Source organism: Falco rusticolus, chromosome 5 (assembly GCF_015220075.1).
Source record: "Falco rusticolus isolate bFalRus1 chromosome 5, bFalRus1.pri, whole genome shotgun sequence".
NCBI lineage: Eukaryota > Metazoa > Chordata > Aves > Falconiformes > Falconidae > Falco > Falco rusticolus.
Genome location: NC_051191.1, coordinates 66,422,973 through 66,448,839, shown reverse-complemented (window position 1 = coordinate 66,448,839; position 25,867 = coordinate 66,422,973). Strand labels below are relative to the sequence as shown.

At 41.2% G+C, this 25,867-nt stretch overlaps 1 protein-coding gene across 11 annotated transcripts in view; it reads left to right on the top strand.

The window, feature by feature from the left end:
• The window catches only part of RESF1 (retroelement silencing factor 1), a 39,162-nt gene extending 14,121 nt beyond the window's left edge, over window positions 1-25,041 (top strand). For 2 of the 11 annotated variants that reach the window (XM_037387541.1, XM_037387545.1), the window contains exons 3-6: window positions 14,941-15,018; window positions 16,390-21,821; window positions 22,610-22,684; window positions 23,877-25,041. In XM_037387541.1, the coding sequence (XP_037243438.1) occupies window positions 16,430-21,821; window positions 22,610-22,684; window positions 23,877-24,019 (5,610 nt within the window). In that variant the 5' untranslated portion in view covers window positions 14,941-15,018; window positions 16,390-16,429 and the 3' untranslated portion in view covers window positions 24,020-25,041. Of the gene's footprint in view, window positions 1-175; window positions 420-3,906; window positions 6,202-10,337; window positions 10,388-10,409; window positions 10,499-11,744; window positions 11,800-14,940; window positions 15,019-16,389; window positions 21,822-22,609; window positions 22,685-23,876 lie in introns of those variants that run through there. The other 9 variants (XM_037387547.1, XM_037387548.1, XM_037387549.1 and 6 more) reach the window with 9 other exon arrangements.
• Window positions 25,042-25,867: the final 826 nt, after the last annotated feature.

The window sequence follows — 25,867 nt, the reverse complement described above, 5'->3', positions numbered from 1 at the left end:
TATATGGCTAGTATGAAAGTTGAATGGAGACTTAACAGTAGACTATCATGGCCTGAATAAAGTCGTGCTGCCACACTGGCTAGGCTACGACTTTGATATGAACTGGAGTTAAAGACAGCCAAGTGGTATGCCACAATTGATATCACTAATGCATTTTTCTCAATCCCTTTGACAGCAAAGTACAGGTTGCTTTTACTTGGACGGTCATCCAGTACACCTGGAATTGACTGCTGGGGGAGTGAAAACACAGCCCTGTCATCTGCTATGGACTGATCTGTACTGCACTGGGGCAGAGTGAAGCTCCAGAACACCTGCAATACATTGATGATACCATCATGTGGGGCAATACAGGAGAAGTTTTGGAGAAAGGAAAAAAATTGTCCAAATCCTTCTGAAAGCTGGGTTTGCCATAAAACAAGGTAAGGTCAAGGGACCTGCACAGGAGATCCAATTAAGAATAGAATGGCAAGATGGATATTGTCAAATCGCAATGGATGTGATCAATAAAATAACAACCATGTCTCCGCCAACTGGTAAGGAAGAAACAAGCTTTCTTAGGTGTTGTAGAATGCACATTCTTTCTTAGGTTTTTGGAGAATGCACATTCCAAATTACTGTCTGATTGTAAGCCCTCTTTATCAAGTGACCTGGAAGAAGAATGATTTCAAATGGGACCCTGAGCAACGACAAGCATTTGAACAAATTAAACAGGAACCAATTCAAGCAAGCAGTAGCCCATGGGCCAGTCTGAGCAAGGCAAGATGTAATGTGCTCTACACTGCAGCCAGGGAGAATGGCCCTGCCTGGAGCCTCTGGCAGAAAACATTGAGGGAGACTCAAGGTCAGCCCTGAGGCTTTTGGAGTTGGGGATACAGAGGATGTGAGACCCGCTATATGCCAACTGAAAGAGATACTGGCAGCTTATGTAGTGGTTTGAGCTGCTTTGGAAGTGATTGGTACTGAAGTGCAGTTTCTTCTGGCACCCTGGCTGCTGGTGCTGGCCTGGATGTTTGAAGGGAGGGTCTGATCTACACTGTGCAACTGATGCTACATAGAGTAAGCGGGTTGCACTGATCACGCATCAAGCTTGAATAGGAAACTGCAGTTGTCCAGGAATCTTGGAAGTGCTCGTAGACTGGCCAGAAGGCAAAGAACTCAGAATGTCACTGGAGGAGGAGGTGATATGCTGAAAAGGCACCACTGTATAATAAATTACCAGAAAGTGAGAAGCAATATGCCCTGTTTTCTGATGGGTCCTGTCATATTGTAGGAAAGCATTGAAGGTGGAAGGTGGCTGTACAGAGTCCCCTACAACAAGTTGCAGAAACTGCTGAAGAAGGTGAATCACCTCAGTTTGCAGAGGTGAAAGCCGTCCAGCTGGCTTTAGACATTGCTGAATGAGAAAAATGGTCAATACTTTTATCTCTATACCAACTTAGAGATGGTGGCAAATGCCCTGTGGGGGTGGTTGTAGCAACTGGCAGCCCAGAGGTAAACCCATCTGGGCTGCTGTACAGTGGCAAGATACTGCTACCTGGTTGTGAAGATAAGTCATGTAGATGCTCATGTACAGAGTTGGGCTACTGAAGAACATCAAAACAACTGTCGGGTGGATCAGGCTGCTAAGGTTGGAGTGGCTCAGGTAGATCTGGACTGGGACCATAAAGGTGAATTACTCATAGATTGCTGGGCCCATGACACTTCAGGCCATCAAGGGAGAGGTGCGGCATATAGATGGGCTTGTGATTGAGGGGTGGAAGTAGCAATGGATGCTATCACACAGAGTATCTGTGAATGTAAAACAAGCGCTGCAGTTAAGCAGGCCAAGCAGTTAAAGCCTTTTTGGTACGGAGGATGATAGCTGAAGTATAAACATGGGGAGGCCTGGCAGACTGATTATATCGCACTCGCACAAGCCTGCCAAGGCAAGTGCTACGTGCTTGCAGTGGTGGAAGCAACCGCTGGATGGCTGGAAACAGACAGTGTCCCATGCCACTGTCCACAACATGGGCCTTGAAAAGGCAAATCTTACTTGGATGCTGCACCCCAGAAAGAATAGACATGGATAATGGGGCTCATTTGCAAAACAACCTTATAGACACCTGGGCTAAAGAACACGGTACTGAATGCCCCTATCACGTACCAGCCTCCAGGAAAACTGAATGATGCTATGGACCGTTAAAGGCTACACTGAGGGCAGTGGGTGGTAGGACCTTCAGACATGGGGCTACACATTAGCAAAAGCCACCTGGTTAGTCAGCATTTGAGGATCTGTCAATTGGGCTGGCCCTGCTTAATCAAAACTTTTACATACTATAGAAAGGGATAAAGTTCCTGTAGTGCATATAAAAAATACGCCAGGGGAAACGGCCTGGGTTATTCCTGCCTCAGGCAAAGGCAAACCCATTTGTGGGATTGCTTTTGCTCAAGGGCCTGGATGTACCTGGTGGGTAATGTGGGAGGATGGGGAATTATGATGTGTGCCTTGAGGGGATTTGATTTTGAGTGAGAAGAGCCAATGAATTAAATTGTATGATGTTAACTGCTTTATAATATGGTATATCATAATTTCTATGGTGCTATATGTCATATCAAGAATATTACAGTAAAAGTCACTCAGATTAATGAAGCATGAACTTCAGTGAAACCAGAGCAGCACAGCAGTGATATAATTGGAATTGACTTCAGCATGCAACAGTCCAACATCATGCACCATCTTTCCTGCTCTGAAAGATTTAGGATGGATGGAGCCTGAAGTTAGGGACTAAATTAACTCAATGGACTTTTGTAGGGATTGCCCCATAGACTAAGGGGATTGTACGTGTGTATATATCAATAGACAGGGAAGGTGGTGGGGGTTAACTGGGATGTACTGGAAAGTGTGAGGCCTGGGCATGGCAAATGGTATAGAATAAGGGGTGGATGCTGTCCTGGTTTAGGCTGGGATAGAGTTATTTTTCTTCCTAGTAGCTGGTACAGTGCTGTGCTTTGGATTTAGTATGAGAATAATGTTGATACCATACTGCAGAGCAGTGGTCCTCAAACTATGGCCCCCCAGGGTCCTCAATCTGGCCCCTGGTATTTACAGAACTGTGCCCCCGCCCCCCAGCCAGGGGGTGGGGAGGGGGAACCAAGCAGCCGCAGATGACTGCCTGCCACTTCATTCGCATGCAGGCCCCCTGGTTAAAAAGTTTGAGGACCCCTGCTGCAGAAGAATGCAGCAGTGGGTTGATTAGCATTGATAATATGCAGCTGTGGCCTTGCTTTGGAGGCAGTGGGTTGATGGACGTGGATGATGTGCAGGTGTAGCTCGTTCCTGCTAAGTGGTTAAATAGCCCTGAGGATGGTGGGAGAGGTGGCTGGATGGAGGAGGAGCAGTGTGGTCTGGCCTCTGGAGGGAGGAGAAACAGCATGGACAGTAGAATCTGACTGATGGTAAAAGCCTTGGTGCAGCCTGATAGCTTGCTTGTGCTGTGACACCACACTGACATTTTAGTTGTTGCTGAGTAGTGCTTACTGCTTACCCTAAGTCAAGGACTTTTCAGTTTCCCATGCTTTGCCAGTGAGCCAGTGCACAAGAAGCTGGGAGGTAGCATGGCCAGAGCAACTGATCTGAACTAACCAAAGGGGTATTTCCTACCATTTGTGCTTAGTATATACACTGTGGGGAGTTGACTGGGGTGGGGATCACTGCTCAGGGACTGGCTGGGCATCAGTCGGTGGGTGGTGAGCAATTGTATTATGCATGGCTTGTTTTTCATGGGTTTTATTCCTCTCGCTCTTGTTTTTGTTATCTCCCTTTTCATTACTGTTATTATTTAACTTACTAAATCAGTCTTATCTCAACCCATGGGTTTTACCTTTTTCAGATTCTCCTCCCCGTCCTGCTGTGGTGGTGGGGGCAGAAGTGAGTGAGCAGCTGCATGGTGCTTAGTTGCTGGTTGGGTTAAACCATGACAACACCAGTTCTTGTGACACTTTGTGCCATGTCTGAGGGAAGATGTATTTCATAGTGTGCTGCAGCCCTGACTAAAGCTTTAGCAGCAGGATGACCCCAACACTTGTGCAACCAGAGAGCTACTATGGTGGTTCTGTGGTTCAGGTTGGAGGCTTGGGTTGAAGATTCTGCAGTTTCATCTGTTACTGTTGAACTGTGACTGGCTTTATCGTAGGTGTCAGTGTTTGCTACCACTGCTACCCTTCTCATCACAGCAGTGACACCTGCTTGGGCATTTCATATGGCCTTGGCTATGGGACAAACAGAGTAGGAATGTGGCTGACAGCCAAAGCACGAGTGGGTGTAGTCCTGTATTTCTTCAGATGTGTGACTTGGCCTGCTAAGAGGCCTGGGGAATAAAAAATTGTCTGGTTGGACTGTCCTGCCTTTATTGAGTCATGGAAGCATGATCTGGATTTGCTGCCCAGGCGTTGCATCCAACTTCTCCCTTCTGTGCTGCTTCTTTTTTTTGGTGTGATCAAAACCACTGTATAATACAATACTAACCCCTCATTTCCACCCCTTCATTATGTGATTCAGTGGGGAAAAGCATTCTTGTTGTGTCCTGTTTGTGCAATGCCAGGACTGATATCTGTGCCACACGTGCCCCCTGAGGGTATTGAGTGCAGAGAGGAGTTTGTTGTGGAGTCTCTTTATATTGTCCCTTTTAAATGGAAATACTCTGTTCTTTTTAGAAAATGTGAAATCTCAAATGACTGAAACAGAAAAAGCAGAGGTCTGGAAGGAGAGTTTGTAGGGCTAAAACTGGGTGTTGCCCTGAGAATTGGGTTCTCTCCTGGTTGTGCTACAGAGTTCTGGTGGGAAGATGGGAAAGTGATGCAACTAAAGGCATTACAGATGTTAATAGTCTTGTATGTTTTGTGCAGAGCTCCAGCTTGGCCCTGGGCAGTCCGCTGACCCACAGAAAGTTAGATCCAAAGCAACAAGGGTTAAGCAGGAAGGTTTGCCCAGCTGTGCCTGAGGGTGAGTGGATAGGAGTCTTTGGCAATAAAGAAAAGAAAAGGGGCTGGATGGGCAGTCAGGCTCAAGTGCTTCTGAATCAATTGGACCCCCTGCTGTGGCAACTCGGGGATCCCAGCACCTGTGATGGGCATGGGCTGGGGATGCATCATGGTGCAGTTTCCCCTTCCAGGCATGGTACCCCAGTCTCCTTCAAGGGACAAGTGCCTGGAGTGAACTAGGAAGAGCTGCTGGCTGCTCACGTCCCTGCCCTGGGTGTCCTGCCCAAGGTAATGGCTGTCTGGTGTGTCTCTCTTGTTCCTAGGAGAAGCAGCCATCTCCCACTCCCTGACTCAGCTCCAGGACTCACAGCACCCCTGGTTTTGTGCCAGTGCTGCCCCAAACACCGCTTCCGAGTTAAGGGTCCCTTTCTGTTAATACATGTAAACCTGAAAAGGCTCCATAAGAATCAATGTAAATAAATAGCAGAAGGAAGGAAGGGGAGCCGGCAGGACTAAATCGCACACCAGGGACCCTGACTCCACTCACCACAAACTTAAGGACAGGTATAAATTCTCCTCACTTTACTCATGTGAAAAAGGAAAGCTGGCTTACTCTCGTTCTCTCTCACTTTCTTTCTCTCTTCACTGCAAGCTCAGACACTTCTGTCATTAGTCGCTCCTTGTTGCTCTAAATTTCTTTAGATTGGAATTGGATAATTGCCCAGGTTCTGGGAGACCCATTTGTCAAAGGAACCTCTGTGGATATAGCCCCTATTTGGTGGTGTGTTAGTAGTTACTGACTCTCAGATTCAATGGGCTGATTGAAGATATGATTCTTCAGTAGTATGATTCCTGATGTATTGCCAACTATTTTTAAGGAGCTCTGTAACAAACTGTTTATGCTTGTACATTCACGTTCCTGTATTTTATTTTCTGATAAATAAGACCCTGAGTTTTGCTGTCATGATTTGTGTGTCTCACTGGGAATTTGGACGTTAAGCCTGTATGCTTGCTACCCAGGACCTTGGAGATCCCAAACGTAGGCACCAGTGAGGAGATGATCCCGACCAAGTAGTGCCCTGGGCTTGTGTGGCAACAGCAAAATGACACCACTAAGCAGTGACTGCAGAAAGCACTGAGGAGAGTGATGTATGAACTGCTGCCTGGGAGCCCTGATGGGAGCACTCCTGAGGAGTGGCTGGCCCATGCCTTGGTGATCCTCCCTGTTACTTGGGATGCCAGGTGAGGGCACTTTCCTGGGAACTGAGTGATGCCTATTAGGCAGATTGTAAGGAATTTGGAATAGAAACAGGATAGTCCTCACTTGCAGGGTGGTGTAATTGTTACCTATTTAACAAGTGCCTTATCCCAATAAACCTCACTCTGTGCCTTGAAACTATTCCTTCAAGGGGTTCATAGCAGCAGAGGCTCTGACTACAACAGCACAATTTGAACTAATTTCTCCACACCAGTTTATTTTTGCACTCTTTGAGTGTATGAATGGCTCTTAGTCACATGCACGAGCACTACATGTAGGGGTGTATATATAGTAGTGAGAGATCGCTTTTTAATGCTGTTGTACTGGGTGTTCAGGCTAACAGTTTACATTGAAGATCCTCTCAGTTAAGATGTTCATTCTTAGTTTGTGTTCCTACGTTTTTACATGTATATATAAATAAACTTTTATGTCAAGTTTGATTTAAGAAAAAAGAAGTGGGAGCTCAAAATGCAGTTTTAACTTAAGTTCCCACATATAAGTGAAATGCATAGCATCAGTATCAGCAAAGCATGTTGGCTTGAATGTGATGCCAATGTGCAGTTACCTCTGGGCTCAAGCCAGATCTTATTTGGCCAGCTAAAAATACATAGCAAGATTAGGTCAGTCTGTACTTGGCCGAAGAGACAAGACTTAACACCTAAATGGAAATAATTGGTATGTTTATTAATTAACCCTTACATACAAGTCGTCATCTTGCAAACCTGAGGCAGACAAACTACTTTTATTCGCATTGCTTTCTATACCGTGCATTACTTCCTGACTGTTTATATCCCTGATTAATTTATGTATACTTGTGTGCTGTGGGGATATTGTAGGACAGCCTCTGTGCTGTCTGCATTCTCCACCTGATTATCCCAGGACAGCCATGGCACTGGAGCACAAGGATCAATTTGTAGCAGTTGATACCTTTAATGCCTTCAGCATGCTGAATTTCATCATGTTGTGATGGGACTAGCTGATTGATTAGTGTGGAAGTGGATATGCCAGGAAAAAAGATGAGCCTGTGATTCAAGAATCTGTTACCTGAAACTAATAAAACAGTAGTTCTAAATAAGGCATATTGGCTGTGAGTTTTACATGCTCTTTGCAGCCCTGTACTGAGTGTGGCTGGGATGGAGTTAATTTTCTTCACAGCAGCTGTGTGGTGCTGAATTTTGGATCTGTGGCTAAAACAGTGCTGGTAACTCACCAGTGTTTTGGTGACTGCTGAGCAGTGCGTGCACAGCACTGTTATCCCAAATCAGGGTTCTTCAAGCTGATCCACGTGCAGAGTCAAGATACTAGTTAATTGCATGTCTGCACAGAGCTGGGTACTCAGTGGTAAGTAAACAAAGCTAGCACACCTCTTAAAGCATATAAATTGTCTTACCATGTGTTGAACAATTGTTTACAATTGCATTTAGTCACACTGTTATAAAAATGAACTAGAGTCAATTTGCAGTTTGAACGGTTAATTTATTGAGATTAGCAAGCAAAGCAGTGCTGGGCGGCCGGGGAGTCAGCACTCCACCAACAGCTCACAATTTGCAGGTTTGCAGCATTCCTTTTTATACGTTCTTCTTTTGATTTCCGAGAAATCCCCTCCTTACTCCATTTCCTGGGTTTTGCATAAGCTTCAGTCTATTGCGCATGCTCTTGTCTGTTACTAGGCGTCATTTGTCCTCCTTTGGTGATCTTGGGATGCGGAGAATATATGTGGCTGATTCTTGTACAATCGCATATCCTGTTTGATTTCTTTGTCCTTATTTGGCATACCTGCAAAACCCACTGTACACACTTTCGTGAACAGCTTTGCAATCTTTACAACTGCAGTTTTCCACTTGATTGTGCAAACATGAATTACAACCGTGCTTTCCTTCATTTCAGTACAGACAACCATTACAACACTTAATTCTCATTGGTTCTTACAAGCCCCCTCTCCCATTTAAAGGTGCATGTTCTGTGTGTGGGGGTGTGTGCTTTGTTAGTAGGGGGCTTGCTTTGCTCGAGGGGGGATCTTCTAGTATGCTAGTTAGGATAGTTCGAGTATAGGTCAAGTAATTTTCTGTTTGGTCTCATTAACCATTTTGTTCTCCTTGAGCTGATCTTATTATTTCTTTGTGGGAGAGGAGGATGGAGAATGTCTGATCATTACTGATGGGAGATAAGAGAGATCTATGAGAGGACAGAGAATGTCTGAAGAGAGATGTATGAGAGGAGGATGGAGAATGTCTGATTTGACAGGAGATAGAGAACAGCTGGGTATTATGAAGGAAAGTAAGAAAGATAAACATGGTTATCTAGCCAAAAAGTGTTTGCATGCTTGTAATAATATATAGCTATGTAACTGCATAAACAGTTTCTGCCCTGAGCCTGGTGGTACCTGCAGCTGGAATTTATATCCAGACTGAGATATATTAATATGACCTCTGCACAATAGTGTCTCTGGTTGAACCACAACCGGAGTCTATGCCTTCATACGCCACATCTCTTAGCTTGACTTATTTATGGTGTCTATGCCTTCCCTCAAGGCCATATCTTATTAACTGTTTATAAGGGTTGATTAACATCCTCAGTTTTTTTCAAATTTTTTTCATTATAAATATTTACATATTTATTTTTAAGATAAATAATTATTGTATCAAAATCTTCCTTTGAGACTGTATAAAGGAAGAATTTATCTTTTTCCCGTATATTAAGTCTCGCCTTTTCATTAGTTGGTCCACCCAAGATCAAACAACGTCCCTCATGTGAGTACATATGTATTAATTCAATGTACAAACATTAGAACTCCTACAGTCACAATGCATATCACCACCTTTATCGGTGAACCTAAATCTGGTACCCAAGAGGTCAGCCATTTCCATGTTTCAGCAAAGACAATAGAAGTGTCATCCTTTTGCATCTCATGTAAAATTTTAGTTTGTTTCCAAATATTGTTGATCTTCTACTGCTCTGAAACACCACCACACACCCCCCTTAGATGCTAATAGCATGTCAAATAAAGCCATTCTATTCTGAATAGTATTTTCTGCTAATTTTGATACTTCCTCCTATGATGTGGACGCTGCATCCCAGGTCTCATTTCCTATTTTCTCTACTATTGCTGATACATTTATTATAGCTTTTTTGAGCTCACTTACTCCTAACCGTGCTGTAGGTCTTTCAGTCAAAGGATTACTTCTCTTGTGTCTCTTCATATGTGATCATACCCATAATCCTGGTGCCAATTCTTCGACTGTAGTTAAATTGGGTAATATGGCTCCTAAAGTACGAACTCCTGACCAATGTACAGGTAAGGCCTTTCTTGCTTTTGTGCCGCTGATCCAATACCAGTCTGTTCCTTCTGTGACTGGCCAAGATCAGACTTGGGTTTTAAGAACTGGTGTCAAAACATCAATTGTATTATTATTATATTTTGGTTATTTCCAAATGAAAGTTGGATAACCTGTTTTGCTATCTAATTTACTTATTCCTTTTGGGGCACTGGATACCCCAAGTGCAATAATTTGCTGGGAGATTGGGGTAGTTACTTCCCGTTCCTTGTCTTCTATTCCTCGGCTTATATTGAAAGACTTATTTGTCCACAATTCTCCCCAAGAGACGTTAGCAGTGGTGGGAATCCCAGTTAGAGGTATTCCGTTTTCTGAGGTTTCTGGGAGGTGTGTACAGACCCAACAATTGTTTTTGCTCACTATTTGTATCATTTTCTGTCCTCCCAAGGATCCTTTCGTGGCTGCTTCTTAGGATTCCTGCATTGTCCTATCACTAGCTAAGCAAAGGACAGCAATTTATAGGAGTATTTTTTTGTTACAAGGAAGTTAGTGTTTCTCTAGATGTGCTCTATCATTACTAGCTCTTATTAGTAGTATGCAATAATGCAAAATGAACTAGATTATACTTAAGAATTAAAGATGTGATTTTTCAAAATCCCTTGTACGCTTCATCAAAGTTTAGAAATTTTTAATTTACAGTCCCCAGTTTACTTAGTGATCCACTGTTTCATCACTCTGTAATATATTCAGGAGTCTGTTCCTAATTTCAGTGCTATGTCAGTAGGCAGACCAAACAATATATGGTCCTTTCCACTTCTCTTTTAGGGGTTTGTCTTTCGAACTTTGAGGCAAACCAAATCTCCTGGTCAAAACTGATGCACTGGGGAGTTCAAAGGTAAAGGAGCTCTTTGGTTCACATATCTTAATGACCTGTCTCCTCTCATTGGTACAGCAAGGGAAAGCTGCTGTCCATCCTGAAAAGGTGTCTACTAAAACAAGCAAATACGTAAGTATTTACTGATTGCAGCTTGGTGACTTAGGAAAATCTATTTGCTAGTGTTCCCTAGGAGTAAATTCCTGTGTTGGTGAGAAGGCATTCCCATGAGTTTACATGCATACAGCTGAAGTGTGGCACCCTACTTGTTGCAGCCCGCACTGTCAGTCCTTTAGCTGGATACAGGCTAGGCTTCTTTCACAGTGCAATAGAATCATTTAGGTTGGAAAAGACCTTTGCGATATCAGGTCCAACCATTAACCTGGCACTGCCAAGTCTATGGCTAAACCATGTGGCTAGACACATCTATCTGATGGAGAGGGTGCTCTGTCTGGCGCAGGTAGAGATTGTGATGTTGGCAGGGTAACTTAAGGCACTGGTACACGGGTCTTGACTACTGCTGTCTACTCGAGAGTGTTTTCCTCTTAAGTATTTCATGCTTCTTTTATACTCCTATTGAATACTTTTTTGTTTCAAAACTGTCTTTGATCTTCTCGAGTTACTATTTAATCTAGATGATGATTGTATTCTGCAGCGATGAGAGATGGGACGCTGTTTGATGCAAACAAATGTCGATTTATTGTACACAAGCACGAGTTTATATATATTTTCAGAAGCTGCACGCTTTTAAACAGATTGGTTCTTTAAGCTAAGCATTGCATACTAGGCAATCCCTGATTGGTGGTTAACTACAAACAAAGGACACTTTTTAAGTGTTTACAGTCATCAATTAACAGCAAGGTGTTACCTCTCCTTGGCACCAAGGGGCCACCCCCACTCCCCTGTCCTCTCTTATGACTCATCATGTTAATTGTTGTGTCTATTCACACTCCTTGTCCTCCCAGGCACATTCCCCTCAGCTAACTGATTGCCATGCATGGTCCTAATTTCCAGGCCTGCTCTTGCAGTATTCCTCTTCAACACCATCAGTTGGTGGTTGATAAGCATCTTTGCTTTTGACTTGATAATTTTGAGCAGATGCCCTCCCAATAAACCAGTCTTTAGCATTCAGACACACCAGGTATTAAAAAGTAAAAGTTACTTTTACTTTACCAGGTATTGTTATCCACCCCATTTGTCAGAGGTTGACTATAGCAGCAACCCCAGAATAAGTTCTCCCAGCCTGTTACAGTCCACAAGATCCGTGTATTGGTACTTAACAGACCATGCTTATGCCACGGGGGCTTGAACAACACCTACCTGTCTTTGTGTTGACATAGCCTGGCGATGGATGCTTACCTCCATAACAATTTTTAAGGTGGTGGGGATCTTCAGTGTTTTGATCCTCTGCTGCTGGTCTTAGCCCACAGTTGGTGAGCTATCTTTTTATACCCTTTAATTTCAGCAACCAACCTGCTTTCTGCATTTTCTGACTCTCTATTTGAACTGATTGTCCATGTTCCCTGGTGAATCACAGAAACCAATTGACAGGTCAGCAGTTTACCTGATGATCGTCATGCAGGTGTCTTAGCTGTTGTCTTTTTGCATTTACCATTTAACTGAAATGCTGAATACATTAATGCTAAATACATTAATACTACCAAGCTGCTTTCTGCAGAAATGGTGTTGACAGGTCAGTAGTTTACCTGATGATCATCATGCAGGTGTCTTAGCTGCTATGTTGTTGCATTTACCATTTAACTGAAACGCTGAATACATTAATGCTAAATACATTAATACTACCAAGCTGCTTTCTGCAGAAATGGTGTTTGCTCGGGGCTGGCCATTCAGTTACTGTCCAGTCTTGGCACAGTAGTTTCCACACCATGGTTCTGTGGCGTCTTGCTGCATTTGTGTTAACTTTTTCTTCCAGCAATGTGTAGGACAAGGGGTGTGACCTCGTGAGTCCACTCCATGTCCACTGTCTTTTTGACTGGTGATAGTGAACTGGTTTTGGGTGTGCTTTCTATACTCTAGGTGTCAACTGTTACTGTGATCTTGGTTGGTCCCTCATGAGTCTGACACATTGCTGAGTCTCATATTCTCCCTGTGTTTTCCCTGTTATGTGTTTTCTGGCTCCAGTGTGCACATGTACAGACTTTAGTGTTAAGTTACAGTGTTCAGTGAATGAAGTATTAAATCTTTGCTGGAATGTCTTAGCCAATCCAATAGATAACTGTAGAGGAATTATAGAGGAATGCAGCTGGGTTAATTAACATTGGTAATATACAGCTGTGGGCTTCCTTCAAGAGCGGTGGGTTGGCTGATGTGGATAATGTGCAGCTGTGGCTGGTTCCTGTTAAGTAGTTAAATAGCTCTAAGGGGGATGGAAGAGGAGCTCTGGATGAAGAGAGACCTGGAAGAAGAAGAGGGAGGAGAGAGAGCGCCTGGGACATAGGAGAAACAAGGAGAGGCCCTGGGAGAAGCAGAGAGAAGAACGGGGCCCAGATGAGGAGAGGCTGCTGGAAGAGGCCAGACACAGCAGAGAGAAGCAGCAGGGTGGACTGGCCTGAAGAGGATGAAGAAACAGCACAGACAGTAGATGAACCTTTGAAACCTTGTGGGGGATCAGTGGCTGTGCCAGGGCAAGGTGTGGGAGCTACTTCTTGAAGTTAACCTGGTATGGGATGGTAAAAGCCTTGTTGCAGCTGGCTAGTTTTGCTAGTGCTGCGACAATCAACTGCCTGTAACAATTTATTCTGTGTTTTAGGCTTCATTTGTTTTCTTCTCTATGTATTTTCTTAGAGGAGGGCCTCTCAGAAGTAATTAGTAACAAACATTGGCAATAAAAATTGAGGTCTTTCCTATCAGAAATTAATTTAGATGTTTTGTGTAGATTAAGGCTATTAGAAAACAGAAGGAAATGTAACCTTCCACTGTTTGGATGTATTGTTCCTTTTCCCCTTTATAGAAACCTGTAGCAGTTAAACTTGCTGGGCTTTATATTATATAAAGTACTGAGGCCTGAGAAACAGGCCCTGAGACAAAGTTGACCTCCAGATGAACCTACCAACCAAATATTTTTATATATATTTAGTATTCGATCATTAATGGAATATGCATGATTGTTAGTGAAATATGTATGATCATTAGCAAAAGATGTAGCTCAGATAAAATATAATCATTAGCAAAGACAGAGTGCATCCTTCCTTGCTTAAAGGCAGGTGGTCAAGGCCTCGAAACCAGACACATGGCCTTGTTTGGAAACTGGTGGTTAAAATCGGGTAGGTAAAGGAAACCCACTTGGTTCCTCCCTGAGCCCTGGCCAGGCTTTGGTGGGATTGGAAAGGAGAGTGAAACCAGATGTTTCTGCATTTGTAATTTGTAATTATGTGAGCTTGTTTATTCAACAGTATGAAACTTGGACCTTTTTGCAGTGGCTTTGGAGACCTCACCTACAAGGGGATGCCCTGCACAGGACTTCCCAATTGCTGGGACAGGCCTGCCAAATCCTCACTGCAACAGGGGCTCCCCAGTGACTGCAGATCTGGGTGACGGTAGCGTATTAGGGTGATTGGTGATGTATCTTTTTTAATCACTATAGCTAACCTTACGTAGTAATGATTAGGTGCATTACCTTGTCTCGTTTTATTCTTATAGTCTGCTGTATATAGTAGTAATTAGATGCCTTGCCTTGTCTTATTCTTGCTATATTATTTCACTTACTATTCTATTGCTTTAAATGTAAGTAAAGATAATCTCACTTCTTTAACTTGGTGTCTGTGTCTGTTGTGCTGACCCTGTCTATTGGCAAAACAATAGATGACCCAAATTCCCCTGAAACCTTTCTGTGAGGTGAACGTGAGGTGTCTCTGCAGAGTGATTCAGAGTCACTACATAAGACAGAGGCCAGAGCCACACCTAAAACTATTTGACAGAGAAGTCTACGTGTAGCTGTTTTAGTTGAATGCTAGATTTGTTGAAGAGCTGTGCTGTTACTTCCTGCTTTCAGTGGGGATGTCTCTCCATTCCCTTTCTATGCATTGTCAATCAAAAGTTGGCAGTTGCCTGTGTGGTAGTTGCTGGTGGTTTCTGAGGCTTGTGGTCAAGGTGAGGAAGTAGCAGGTGAAGGAGTGGAGCAATCGTATGTGCTTTCAGAGTTTTGTACTGATAATGAACCTCTCAAATGGTCTTCCTAAGACAAGTGCTTTCTGCCAAATGCCACTTTTTAAAGTAGCATGTTTTGTTGTATTGGTTATAAAAATGTTAAGATTGTCATCAGTCACAAACTTAATTTTCTTAATCCAGCTAATAATGATGATGAACTGTGGTTGTACTGATTTTTATGGTCTTGACAGTGACAAGACTTGGGTTTACTCTTGGCAAAGTTGTGTGTTACACATAGTCAATATTTTTCCTCTGTTCAGCAAGAATTTTACAGTTACTACTAGTTGGCATCTTAATCTTGTTTATATACCTCGATCATATTTCTGGAATGTATAAATGTCTTTAAATTTCTTCAGCAGTAATCTAATTCAAGGACATGGTTGTTTTATCCTCTGATTATTTTTCAGGAAATACCCAGTGTATCATTAGCAGTCTGAAATCTTTAGCTTGGATGCAAAAGCCTGTTTTCTCATTCCTGCATCACTGTAAGTATTGCCTTAATAATGTTATTGATGTTTTTTACAAATTTCACATGCGACTTTGTTTTCCTGTTTTCTTTTCTTATTGGTGTCTTTGAGAGTGGAACAAGTAAAAGAGAGAGTGAAGGAAGATAGAGCTATCTTTGAATCTTGATGTAAGACCTGGAAAATTATAAAGCTTGTGTCTCTTACAGGCCAGATCTGAGTGATGCTTCTAATTTCTACGTTTGAAGTCAGGAGAGTCTTAAAATCTAAAAGAGCCCATGAAAGAGAAAATTAGGAGCCTTGAGTGATCTGGGAGAAATTACCTGAAACATTTTGTTGGGAAATTGTCTTTACACCCTGCATAAAGTGAGGTGTTTGCTCTGTGCTAGGTGGGTTTGACCATACTGAGAGGAACTTACTGACATGCAAGCAGCATTCATGCTTGTAGGTTGTCATGTTTCTTTGTGCCTTTCTGTTCTTGAAGACTGAAATAATATTTGTTTTGAAGATGTTGTCTTTTAACAAGTTCCCAGAGGTTGTTCAGAAGTAACATGCTCACCCAGTTGGGCTTTTGGTAATCAATGTAAATTCAGGAATATAACATATGAAGAGTTAGAGATTTGTGACTTCACCTCCTGGAGGTGTATTTATTGCAATAGTAGAGGTGATGATATAATCTCTATGCTTCATGCCTTCTGCTGGCTGAGTAAGTCAGAATTAGGGGTGCTTTACTTGTAGCTACATGTGCTGTTCACTACAGTCACAGAGTCATCTTCCTCAAATATTAGTAACCGCTCACAGTGTAGCAGAAGGGCAAATGACATGTAAAATAAAAACAAGTGGGCCACATTATTATGAGAGATCTTCACTGAACCCAAATTAATTTTATCTTTTGTTTTCTTTGAAGGTGTAATTGAAGTTGAATCTTCTTGTCTGAAAACTGAGTGACCTGTGTTTTATATCTATATATATAAATACGTGCTGCTTATGCTCAGCTCTTGAGCATTGCTAATTGTATCATGTTATGCAAAATACATTGGGTTTTTTCCGTTGGTTTTGGGTGAGAAGGTAAATACAGCAATCTATAGTTAAATTAAAAAGTTGAATGACAATAGAATTAACGGACTAATGTGAGGATTTTGTTATTCATCAGACAGTCAATAGAATTGTTAGTTGCTACTCTGTCATTTTGTACCTTAACCGTGTTCTGGCAAATAATTTATGCAACTTGACAACTTTGATGTCCATGGGATGTGCCAATGGAGTTGCCCTTCTGCTTAGCAATTCAAGTTCAATGGTTTTGTTCATATTGCATTCTAAATTACTCCTTGGTAAGTGAAATAGGTTTTGATCGAAAGATCAAAGTTTGAATGTTGGTTTTTTTTTCCTTAGCATTTTAGTTTTTGGCTGAAGAAAAAGAAATTAAGAAAAGATGGACTGGAATGCAAGATCACTCCAGAATGCTGATGCAAAGAAGAACCTGCAAAATGAAGAAGCATGTCACAATCAGTTGCTTTGTAATGCACATGATTTTCCTCAGACAAACATCTGTTCCTCTAAAAATGCATGCACTTGTGCTGGAAATAACCAAATGGTGTATCTGCCAACTAGCAATGTTGCCTTCCCTTTTGTAAATTCTGAAGGACTCAAAACTTCAGATCAGGCCTTACCAGAAGCATCTGTAGCTGGTAATGATTTATTTATTTCTAAATACTCAGTTAATCGACATCCACCACCCTACTTACCAATAGCTCCAAAACCTCCCAATCATACACCACGTTTGCAGGCAGAGATGACTCGGGCTTCTTGGCCAAACTCTGACGCCTACTTTTGTCCCCTTAGACAGTTACCTCCCCTGTCTTCTCAAATAAACACTGGAAATAACATGAGGAATGTACTCCGGGAACCTCAGTATGTCACCACAAACAGTTACACTGTGCAGCCACAAATACTGCAGCATAATTCTGTGAGAACTACAACATTATATCAAAGTAACATTCATTCCCAGAATAATTCTGTGTCCCTTGGTACATCTGGGCACCATGTCCAAAGCCATATGTATCATCCCAACACTCAGTTTAAAGTTGTACAATCGCTGAATCAAGATACTGAAGCAAATGTCCAGCTGCTACAACAATATCGACCAAGTCAGTTGGGATCAGAAACTCCTAGAGGATGTTGTGCACCATCTTTGTTGCCTGCCAACTGTGATTCAAGAGCTGCAGCACAATCTTCAATAGGTGTTCCACATGCTGTTCAAAATGTGCCTAATGGATACGCCTTTAGCCAACAGAGGCACCCATCAGATCCAAAAAATGCTTCTGGTTTTAACAGTTTTCAGCAATGCTATCAGAAACAGCAATCTGGGTCAGTCAGTCAATCAGTTAGGAATGTCTGTAATTCAAGGGGAAATGTGACAGCAAATCGGCCCTTTAATGAAATGCCTGTGCCACCCACCGGCATTTCCAAAGAACTGTATGAGATTGTACAAGAAATGGAAACTCTTTCTTCAGTGACTGCTTCAAAGCAACTTAGTGAACCTGTTTCAGTTCAGGAAGGCCAGACTAGTAGTTTAACGAATAGGCCTGTTAATTCTCAAATTTGTTCAGCAGCAGCAGTAGATGGAAAAACAATTACAAAGGACAGATTAGTTTGGGAAGCTCAAAGGCTGCACACTATTAAAAAAAAATGTGTCCTGCTTGAAAGGATGCATCATTACAGAAGGAAACTCTTATCAGCTTCAGAACATGACAAAGGTACTCCCCTGCTTCCTCCAAGTTATCAGGCTACTGTTGCCAATTGTCTTCCGTGGATGCCCAATGGAACTCTATCACCTTCCCCATCTGAAACAGCGAAGACTGAGTGTCCAATACTTAACTCTTCACCTGAAGAAAAAAATGACAAAAAAGCTGATGCTGATAACAGAGGATTAGAGGTGACTCAAAGTGACTCTCAGGTGGAGCAAGGAAGCCTTTCAAGCCCTGCTCCTATTCCCTCTCAGAGCAAACTACCAACTCAATTAAATAATCTTGAGAGCACTCCCATACCAGAACAAAAGGATTCATATGCCTTGGCCTCATCTCAAAACTTTGTGACATCCTTGAACAATGCTTCATGTTTTAGTCAAGTGGATAGCTCTGTCAAAACAGCATCAAAGAATGTGCCAGCTAACCCCAAGAACTCATCATTTCTTCAGTTTGTATTGAGCAGCACAAATGTATTGAAAGAGAAGACAGCTGGTGCTACTGCTGATAAAATACTGACAAGTCTCTTGTGCAGTGAGAAACCACTGGTAGGTGTATCTGTCTCGGGTGGAAACTTACTAAAAGACACTAGTGAGAAGAATGTAGAAAGTGTGAAAGGTGAGCAGCCATTTATTGTTGACACAAACTCTTCTGTGTCAGAAACAACTGAATCTGGTGAAGTTAAATTCCAGAGTGATGTGGCTCAGAAAAAAACGCCATTTCCTGAAAATAAATCTGTTAAACAGAACAATTATCATTACTCTATGGAAGAGCTAACTGCATGCCTGGACTTGTGGAAAAAACATTCGTCAGAATCTGTAAGTGTGCAAAATAGTCAGGTAAATGAAAGTCCCACAGCAAATCAGATTTCACTGCACATCCAAAATGCAAAAAATAGAGAACAAAATAATGTTCTTGTTAGTACAGATGAAGCAATTTTGCCTGTAACAACTGCTTCTGTAGGACAAAAAGTTGATACTTTAAGTTGCAATTTCATAAAAAGCGTTGAACTCCAAGTTGCAGTTGTCTCTCCTTTAGTACTTTCCAAACAGAGAACACAGAGTGAGCAGGCAGACAAAGGTCCAACATCTGCAGGTAAAACTTCTCCAGTGATTGATTCAGGAAGCATATGTAGCTTGCAAGAAGAGGGGAAAAGTGGTTTAAGTGTGGTAAATACCAGTAAAGGAACAATAGATACTGCTAGGTCATCACCTAGTGATTGTGTTCTGGTACAGAAGGTGGACCCGCATTTGCAACAGCCAAAATTAGCTGATGGAAACATAGCAAAAACCAGCGTGAATGCAAAAGGTTCATATGGTGAAAACCAAAGGGAAGCTACTAGTCAATCGGCACAAGATGCCAGAGGAAATCTGCAGCCTGAATTACAAAACAAGCCACCTCTTCCTGAACTGGGCATAAATTTTTCTAGTCAAATTGTTCAGGAAGGTATAAAAGACCATAAAGACAAGCAAGCTGTGTTAGAGACAGGAGATGAATCCACAGCAGTGTTGGGAGAACAGATGTTTTGTATTTCTGGTGTATGTTCTCTTGTTGAAGGTGATAGATTTTATAACCCACAAATAGCAAGTATCTTCAAGTCAGTCCCTGAGACAAATGCACCAAATGGTACCTCATCAGAAGGAAATGCAACTGACCCAAGACAAAAGGAACGACAGCTGGACTTACGTAAAAATAAGCTGAGCAATAATGCTCCCCAGAAAGAGACCTTGCTGCAAAAGATGTTGAATGAATCGTCAAGCTGCATGAGGAAAGCGGGTAAGATTTTGGATGGTATCACAACTAGTAATTTGGAGAAAGGAAGCAGTGGCAGTCCTCTTAAAACAGTTTCTACCTCAGAACAAAAAAAGTCATTCAATGCATCTTTCAAGCATCCTAAAAATTACTTGGAAATGCTTGCTGGCATAAACCAGGAGCTAGCTCAACGTACACCAGATGTCTCAATCAGTGTAACTGCTGAAAGAAATGTGTTTGCTGTTCAAAGGGGCAACAGTAAACAAAATAACATATCCAGTAAAACTAGCACAGAAAAAGACATGAACGTTTTTGGAGCAGAACCCATTAAATGTCTAAATGATCAGTTGTCCGAACTAGTGAAAGAGTTTCCGTATGGCATTGAAGGTGCCAATAGGCTGACAAAAGAACCAGTACAAAATGATTCTGTGGCTGAGCGGATGGAGAGTCAGCTTCAGAAAGAGACTCAGATCTGTGACAAGAATCCTCCTTCGAAGGATCCAGTAGATCAGATAAAAATTGTAGCATTAAGCGCTGATCAAATGCAAGAACTGTTTCCTGAACGCAACCCGAGTTCCTCTAGTGACAGCAAGACAGTAGTGAGTCAACAGTCAGAAAAGGCTTCAGCTGAGGAGAACCTTGAAGGTAGTATTCAGCCTCATCAGAGTCTATGTGAGAAGAAAGAAACCCCACAAAAAACCTCCAACCCCAGGAGAAAAAAAATTGAAAATTGTTCTTTAATGGGTTTGCTATCTGTAACACATACAACGCCCTGGAGTCCTGGTAAATTGGGAATGTCTGGTTCAGAGAAAAATGCTGATCAGCTTTCAAAAGCTGAAAATACTAGCTCTCTACAGAGACAAGAAGACAACAGTAAATCTGATGCTGAAATGAAGAACAGCTGTACAGTGGGAAACCTGCAGATTTCTGAAAAAATCCCAAATACTGATAGCAAAAATAAAAAAGATACTTGCGAATACACCTCTGTAATGAACAGAAAAGCTGAGCTAAAGGTGAATGATGAATGCAAATCACTTGCAACAGAACAGGAAAAAATTGGACCACTTAATTCCTCTGAGAACCAGGATGTTGATAAAGCTAAAAAGAGTAGCTGGAAGGAAGAGCTGCAAATTGACAGAGCGTTCCCATTGTTAGGCAAAGAACTTAATTCTGACAAAAAAGATCATCAGACAGCCTTGGAAGAGTTGTCAGAGAAAGCTGGCCATCCAGATGCAGACAACATTAGCAAGTCATCTGAAAAGCAAGAGACAGTTTTCAAAATGGAGTCCCTTTCAAAAGATAAAACCAAACCAGGTTTGGCAGTGAAATCCAAAACTGATATTCACAAATGTACAGAGTCAGTAACTGTTGAAATTAAGCACGCTGAAGTCATTCAAGGACAAAAAATTAAAACCTGTCAAGAGAACTCATCTGAAGAACAGAACTGTAGGAAAGAAAAGGAGATACTTGGGCAAGATGTAGGAATTAACATCAAAGAGAAAGCCAAATTGTCAGCAGAAATAAAACATAAAAAGCTGAATGGTCATCGTGCTGATGCTATGAAGTTCCCATATTTTGGCGCTATAGACTTTAAGTCAAGAAACCCTAAATATTCTCCGCATAAATCTATGAAAGTTTATCCTTCACAGGAGCAGCCATACAAACGGAAGAGGAAAGAAAATGTGATTGGGAGGAGAGACCCTAAGAAAACAAAAGTGGAAGAGGAAAAACTGAAAGAATCTGAAGCAAAGAATTCCAAGCAGCTTTCACGTAATTGCACGGTAAATACTGACAAAGCTAAAAGACTCAAAGCAGAAAATGGCTGGAAATCAAAGAGTTCATTAGCAGATCTCTCTGTGCTTAAGCTACAGAGAAAAAGGGCTCGATCTACTACCGTCTCTAAAAACTACTTTTCTAACAAAGAGAGATGTCATGATGGTCAAAACGGAGACAAATGCTCTGAGAAAACGTTTCCTGATAAAAATTTGCTATATTTAAATAGAAGAAATAACAGATTAAAATTGCATCTTCAAAAGGAACCAAAAAAACACTATCTGAACAGAGTGGGATTTAAACGTATGGCACAGGAATGCATATATCTGACAAAACTGGAGACGTCACCTGTCAGACCTGTCCGGCATATAAAGCCCAAAGTGTCACAAAACGATGCAAAAAGAGGTGCTTCTCTCTCAGAAGTTGAGAAATCATGCAAAATAGAAGTACTTGAATTTAAGTTGTGTCCAGAGATACTGTTCAGAGAACCAAGCACTGGTGAAGAAAGCTTAGCCACAAAGAATTCCTTGGAAAGAGAGAAGGCCATTGTGGCAGGTATGATGCTATCTTGATTATTAATCTGTAAGTAAATTGATTTGCAAGTAAAAAGTATTTTTTATATATATATACTGCTTCTAAATTCATGGTACACAGAACTACAGAGTGAAAACGCGGGACTCGAGAAGCTGAAGGTTGCAATAGCTTAGCTAGCTTTCTGACAGACTGTAGCTGTGTGTTAAGCTGAAAAAGAATGAGTCTTTTTCCTTCAATTTAATGTTTTATTCCTTTTCCTTAAGTTTTACAGAATACAGAGTAGTTCAGAGCATGTCAGTTTCAAGTAAAATTGAGAAGGCTTAACCTGCTTGCACAAGGTAGCTTGTCTTGTTCATAGAAAGCAGATTCCCTTGGCGTAGTTACCAAAGGTGATCTGATCTGTGTTCAGCTTTCACCTGGTTGTAAATAAGTCTGGCTGGGTAGATGGGGGAGAGGAAGATCTTTTGGAGCACTGAGATGGAGAGAGGGCTTGGGCCAGACGTATCCTGCACACTGTTTCTGTGACCTTTGCTGTGTATGCTTTAAGCTGCCTTCTTTGCTCCTCTTCTTCCCTATCCTGAATCTTTCAACGTTTAATATGGTGCATTGTGAAGCATATTTGTGTCAAATGTAGCATTTTGATTTTAGATAAAGCCAAATCTTAAGTTGTATGTATCAACACTTGTAGTCACTTTCACACCCAAATTTCCTTTTGCATGTGCTGGTCTATCTGCTAAAGCTTGATGCTGAATAGAGACCGAAACTTGTGATATACCAACCTCAAAACATTTTTTAAATTTTCTCTTTAGGTGTCAAAAGTAAAAAAGAAGATTGGTTAAAATGTAATCCAGTGAAGCAAAAAAAGCTGGAAGAGATCTTTACAGGTGAAATGACTCATTATTTATTTTGAAATATAAGTTAAATACTCTTTGCTTGATTTCAAATAGCTTGATTTACAGTAGCAAATCTTAATTAAGAATTTTAACTTATTCTTTACTAGCTCTGCTGCTGAAATGGAAGCTGTAGAGTGGACATATGAGTTTCAAAGATTTGTGGAGATTTTTATTGCTGTAAGAATTTGTTGTTGGAAACTATTGGAATTTTCCTGCCTACATGTGTGCAGTTGAATCAGAAGTAGCACTGGTGACAAGATGCAAGTACAATTTTAAACTGTAGGTAAAAACCAAGCTAACCCTTTCCCACTTTAAAATGTAGGAAGTAATGTAACAAAATCTAGTGTGAGCCGATAAACCAAAAACTGTTGTTTTAATTTTATTTGGCTTTCACAGCAAGTTGACGCTGTCTGTGCATACACCCATGCTCACAGGTACTGGGACCTTTGTGTCCCAATAGTATGGACAGGATTACTTGTATGACACACAGAGGGAAAGTGGTGCCACTATTACATCTTTCTTGTTTCTCTTGATTGGCAAATTACTTTTTAGATGGTCTTTTGTACCCTTTAGGAGTCAATAGTTTGAACAGTGACATCTTTAATCTCAAGATCTTGGTTGTTCCATCCTTTGTAAATCTTGAGTGAGGTGGCTCCCCACTGTCTTTGTTTCTTTGCTTTAGATACCTTTCTAGCTATAATCCTGTTTTCCTACTGGTCTCACAGGGAGCAAAATGATGCATTCAGCATGCTGTAACCTTGTTAGACTTATCAGAGTGCAAATCCTCTGCTGACAAGTTATCTGTGGTGTGGTCTTGATGCAGGCAATGCATTTTGCAGTTTTTACATCTTTTATTGCTGTCGCATGTGTCCTTGGCTATTGGTGCCTGTCATTAATTCTTTTAGCCCTTTGTCTTGTTTCTCTCTTGCTTTTACAAATGCACATCTTCATTCATACCTTTCTTAGTATTCTTTAGAAATCTCTCTTACAAAGACACCCAAACAACCATTTGGTGCTTAAGGATGCTTGGAGATTGATTTAAATCTGAGGTGCCTGGTGCTTTAGGAAGGATGTTTGTGGCATTCTTTTTGCAATGGATGGCCTTAAGTACCACATACATTAGGAGCAGTCATTTGATACTCTTCGACTTTTGGTTTAACCTCCCTCTTTGTCTGTCTTTCAGCTGAGGACAGTATTCCACTTGATACAGCTATACAGATCCTGGATGGCGGTGGTGAGGCTCCTCACACTCCAAACAAAGACTCAAAAGAGATGTTTCAGGCCTACAGGAAGATGTATCTGGAAAAAAAGATGCAAAAGCCATGATAGCACTCCTGTGTCATAGGTCTTATTCAATATAACTGGGAAAAACATGCCAACACTAAATGCTTTTTCCTGTTTACTTCATATTTCTGAATAATAGTAAAACAAAAAAAATATATTTTTTGGTTGTTTGCAATTTCCCCCCCATTGCCTCATATTTGTGAATGATTGAGTTCTTATTTTGTGTTTGTTGCACAAATATGCTGAAAATGCCATTGTCAAATATATTGTTTCTTTTTGGCATATTTGAATCTCTTTTAAAAGATGCAGGAGTTAGTTGAACCTTGACAAAACCCCTCAAACTCACTTAAATTGTCATATTCTTTGTTTTCAGATTCTAGAAAATTTCTGCTTTCCATTGCTGGCAGTGGAAAAATATTGCTACTGGAAAGGGATTGCAGTGGATTCCCAAGCACTACACCTTCATTTTCTATTTATGCTAGTCTGGTTGTGGTGCTTCTAACAAGGCTTTCTGTTATTGTAGAAACTTTTTTTTTTTAAATGTAAACTGGGAATACAAATATAAAATCCTCAAAAAAACCATACAGGTCAGGGGATTCCACAAAGTATTTATGCTGCTATGTAGTTTTCTTACTTTTCTCTTTGTGGAACTTGTACAAATTGAACTCTCAGTTCTTCATCTGAACACAATGCTGTAAACCGATAGTTGACTAAGACTTCTCTTGTTTTTCTCTCCTCTTTTTTCACACTTAGAAGAAAAGTGCTGTTGTTGAAGCGCTGGGAGTTTGAATTCACTCCTGTCTGGACTACGTTGCTCGCTTTAACCAGACTGTAATTAATGTCTTTGTAAAATGTTCACTGTGACATAAGAGTTTTCTTTGTTGCTGGATATCTTTTGTTTAAGTGCCTTTTCATTATTGTTCAGAGTTTTGAATGAAATCATATTTTTTCAGAAATTTGGTACTTGATTCTTTCTATCTGTTTAAACCTTTATACTGAAAGTAAGAACTCAGTAGATATTTCACTGTATGATTTTTATACTTGAAATAAACTTTTGAAGGCTATGCCTTGTCTTTTTTTTTTTTAGTTTAAAAGTATAAAGTTGTGTTTATTGCAGTTAATTAAAATAGTCATTTGAGATATTCCTGTAGATGCAAACCAGCTTTAAAATAAGTGCCAGATCTTTCTTCTTAAGAGGTTTCATAGTTGCAAGTGAGGACTGGACTTGAGTACAAGCTTTCTCTAGTGATCTCCTTAACAGCACATACTTACACTTCAGAAAACACCAGGAATGTTTTTCTCTTCAGCATCTTGCCCCCTCCCACCCAGCTCTGACTTGGAAATTGGTTGTCATGAGTACTTAAAAAGCCTTCAGTACTGCTCCATTTCTCAAGATCTGTGCTTGTAGGCATCTTGGCTACAATTACCCAGGGGAACGTAATGTTATAATTTCCTAGCTCTATCTGTATGCTGAATGAAAAATTGGCTTTTGGGGATGAAGTCCTCCCCTTACATCATGTGTATGTTTCTTCTCTCAAACTAGGGAACTGTTCAGGAGGTTAACTCCCTTTCTGTCTGGCACAGCTATCCCAATAACTTTTCTTGCTGCATGCCCAGCTATTAGTCTGGGGGGAACATTGCCACTGGAGGATTTTGTAATAATGTTGGCAACTCTGAGAAGGTTTTTGTTTGCATTTTCTTGAGAGTTTAGCGGCTGTATTAACTGCCTGTATTAAGGAAGATTCATTGTAGCCTTAAGTGTACCCAGTACAAACAAGACATAGTTCTGCCAAGTATTTGTTTTGGGTTTTGTTCTGCATAATGATACATGAGCCTGACTTAAATGCTTGAGTGAATTCTTTTCAATGGGAAATTATTCAATCCATCGAC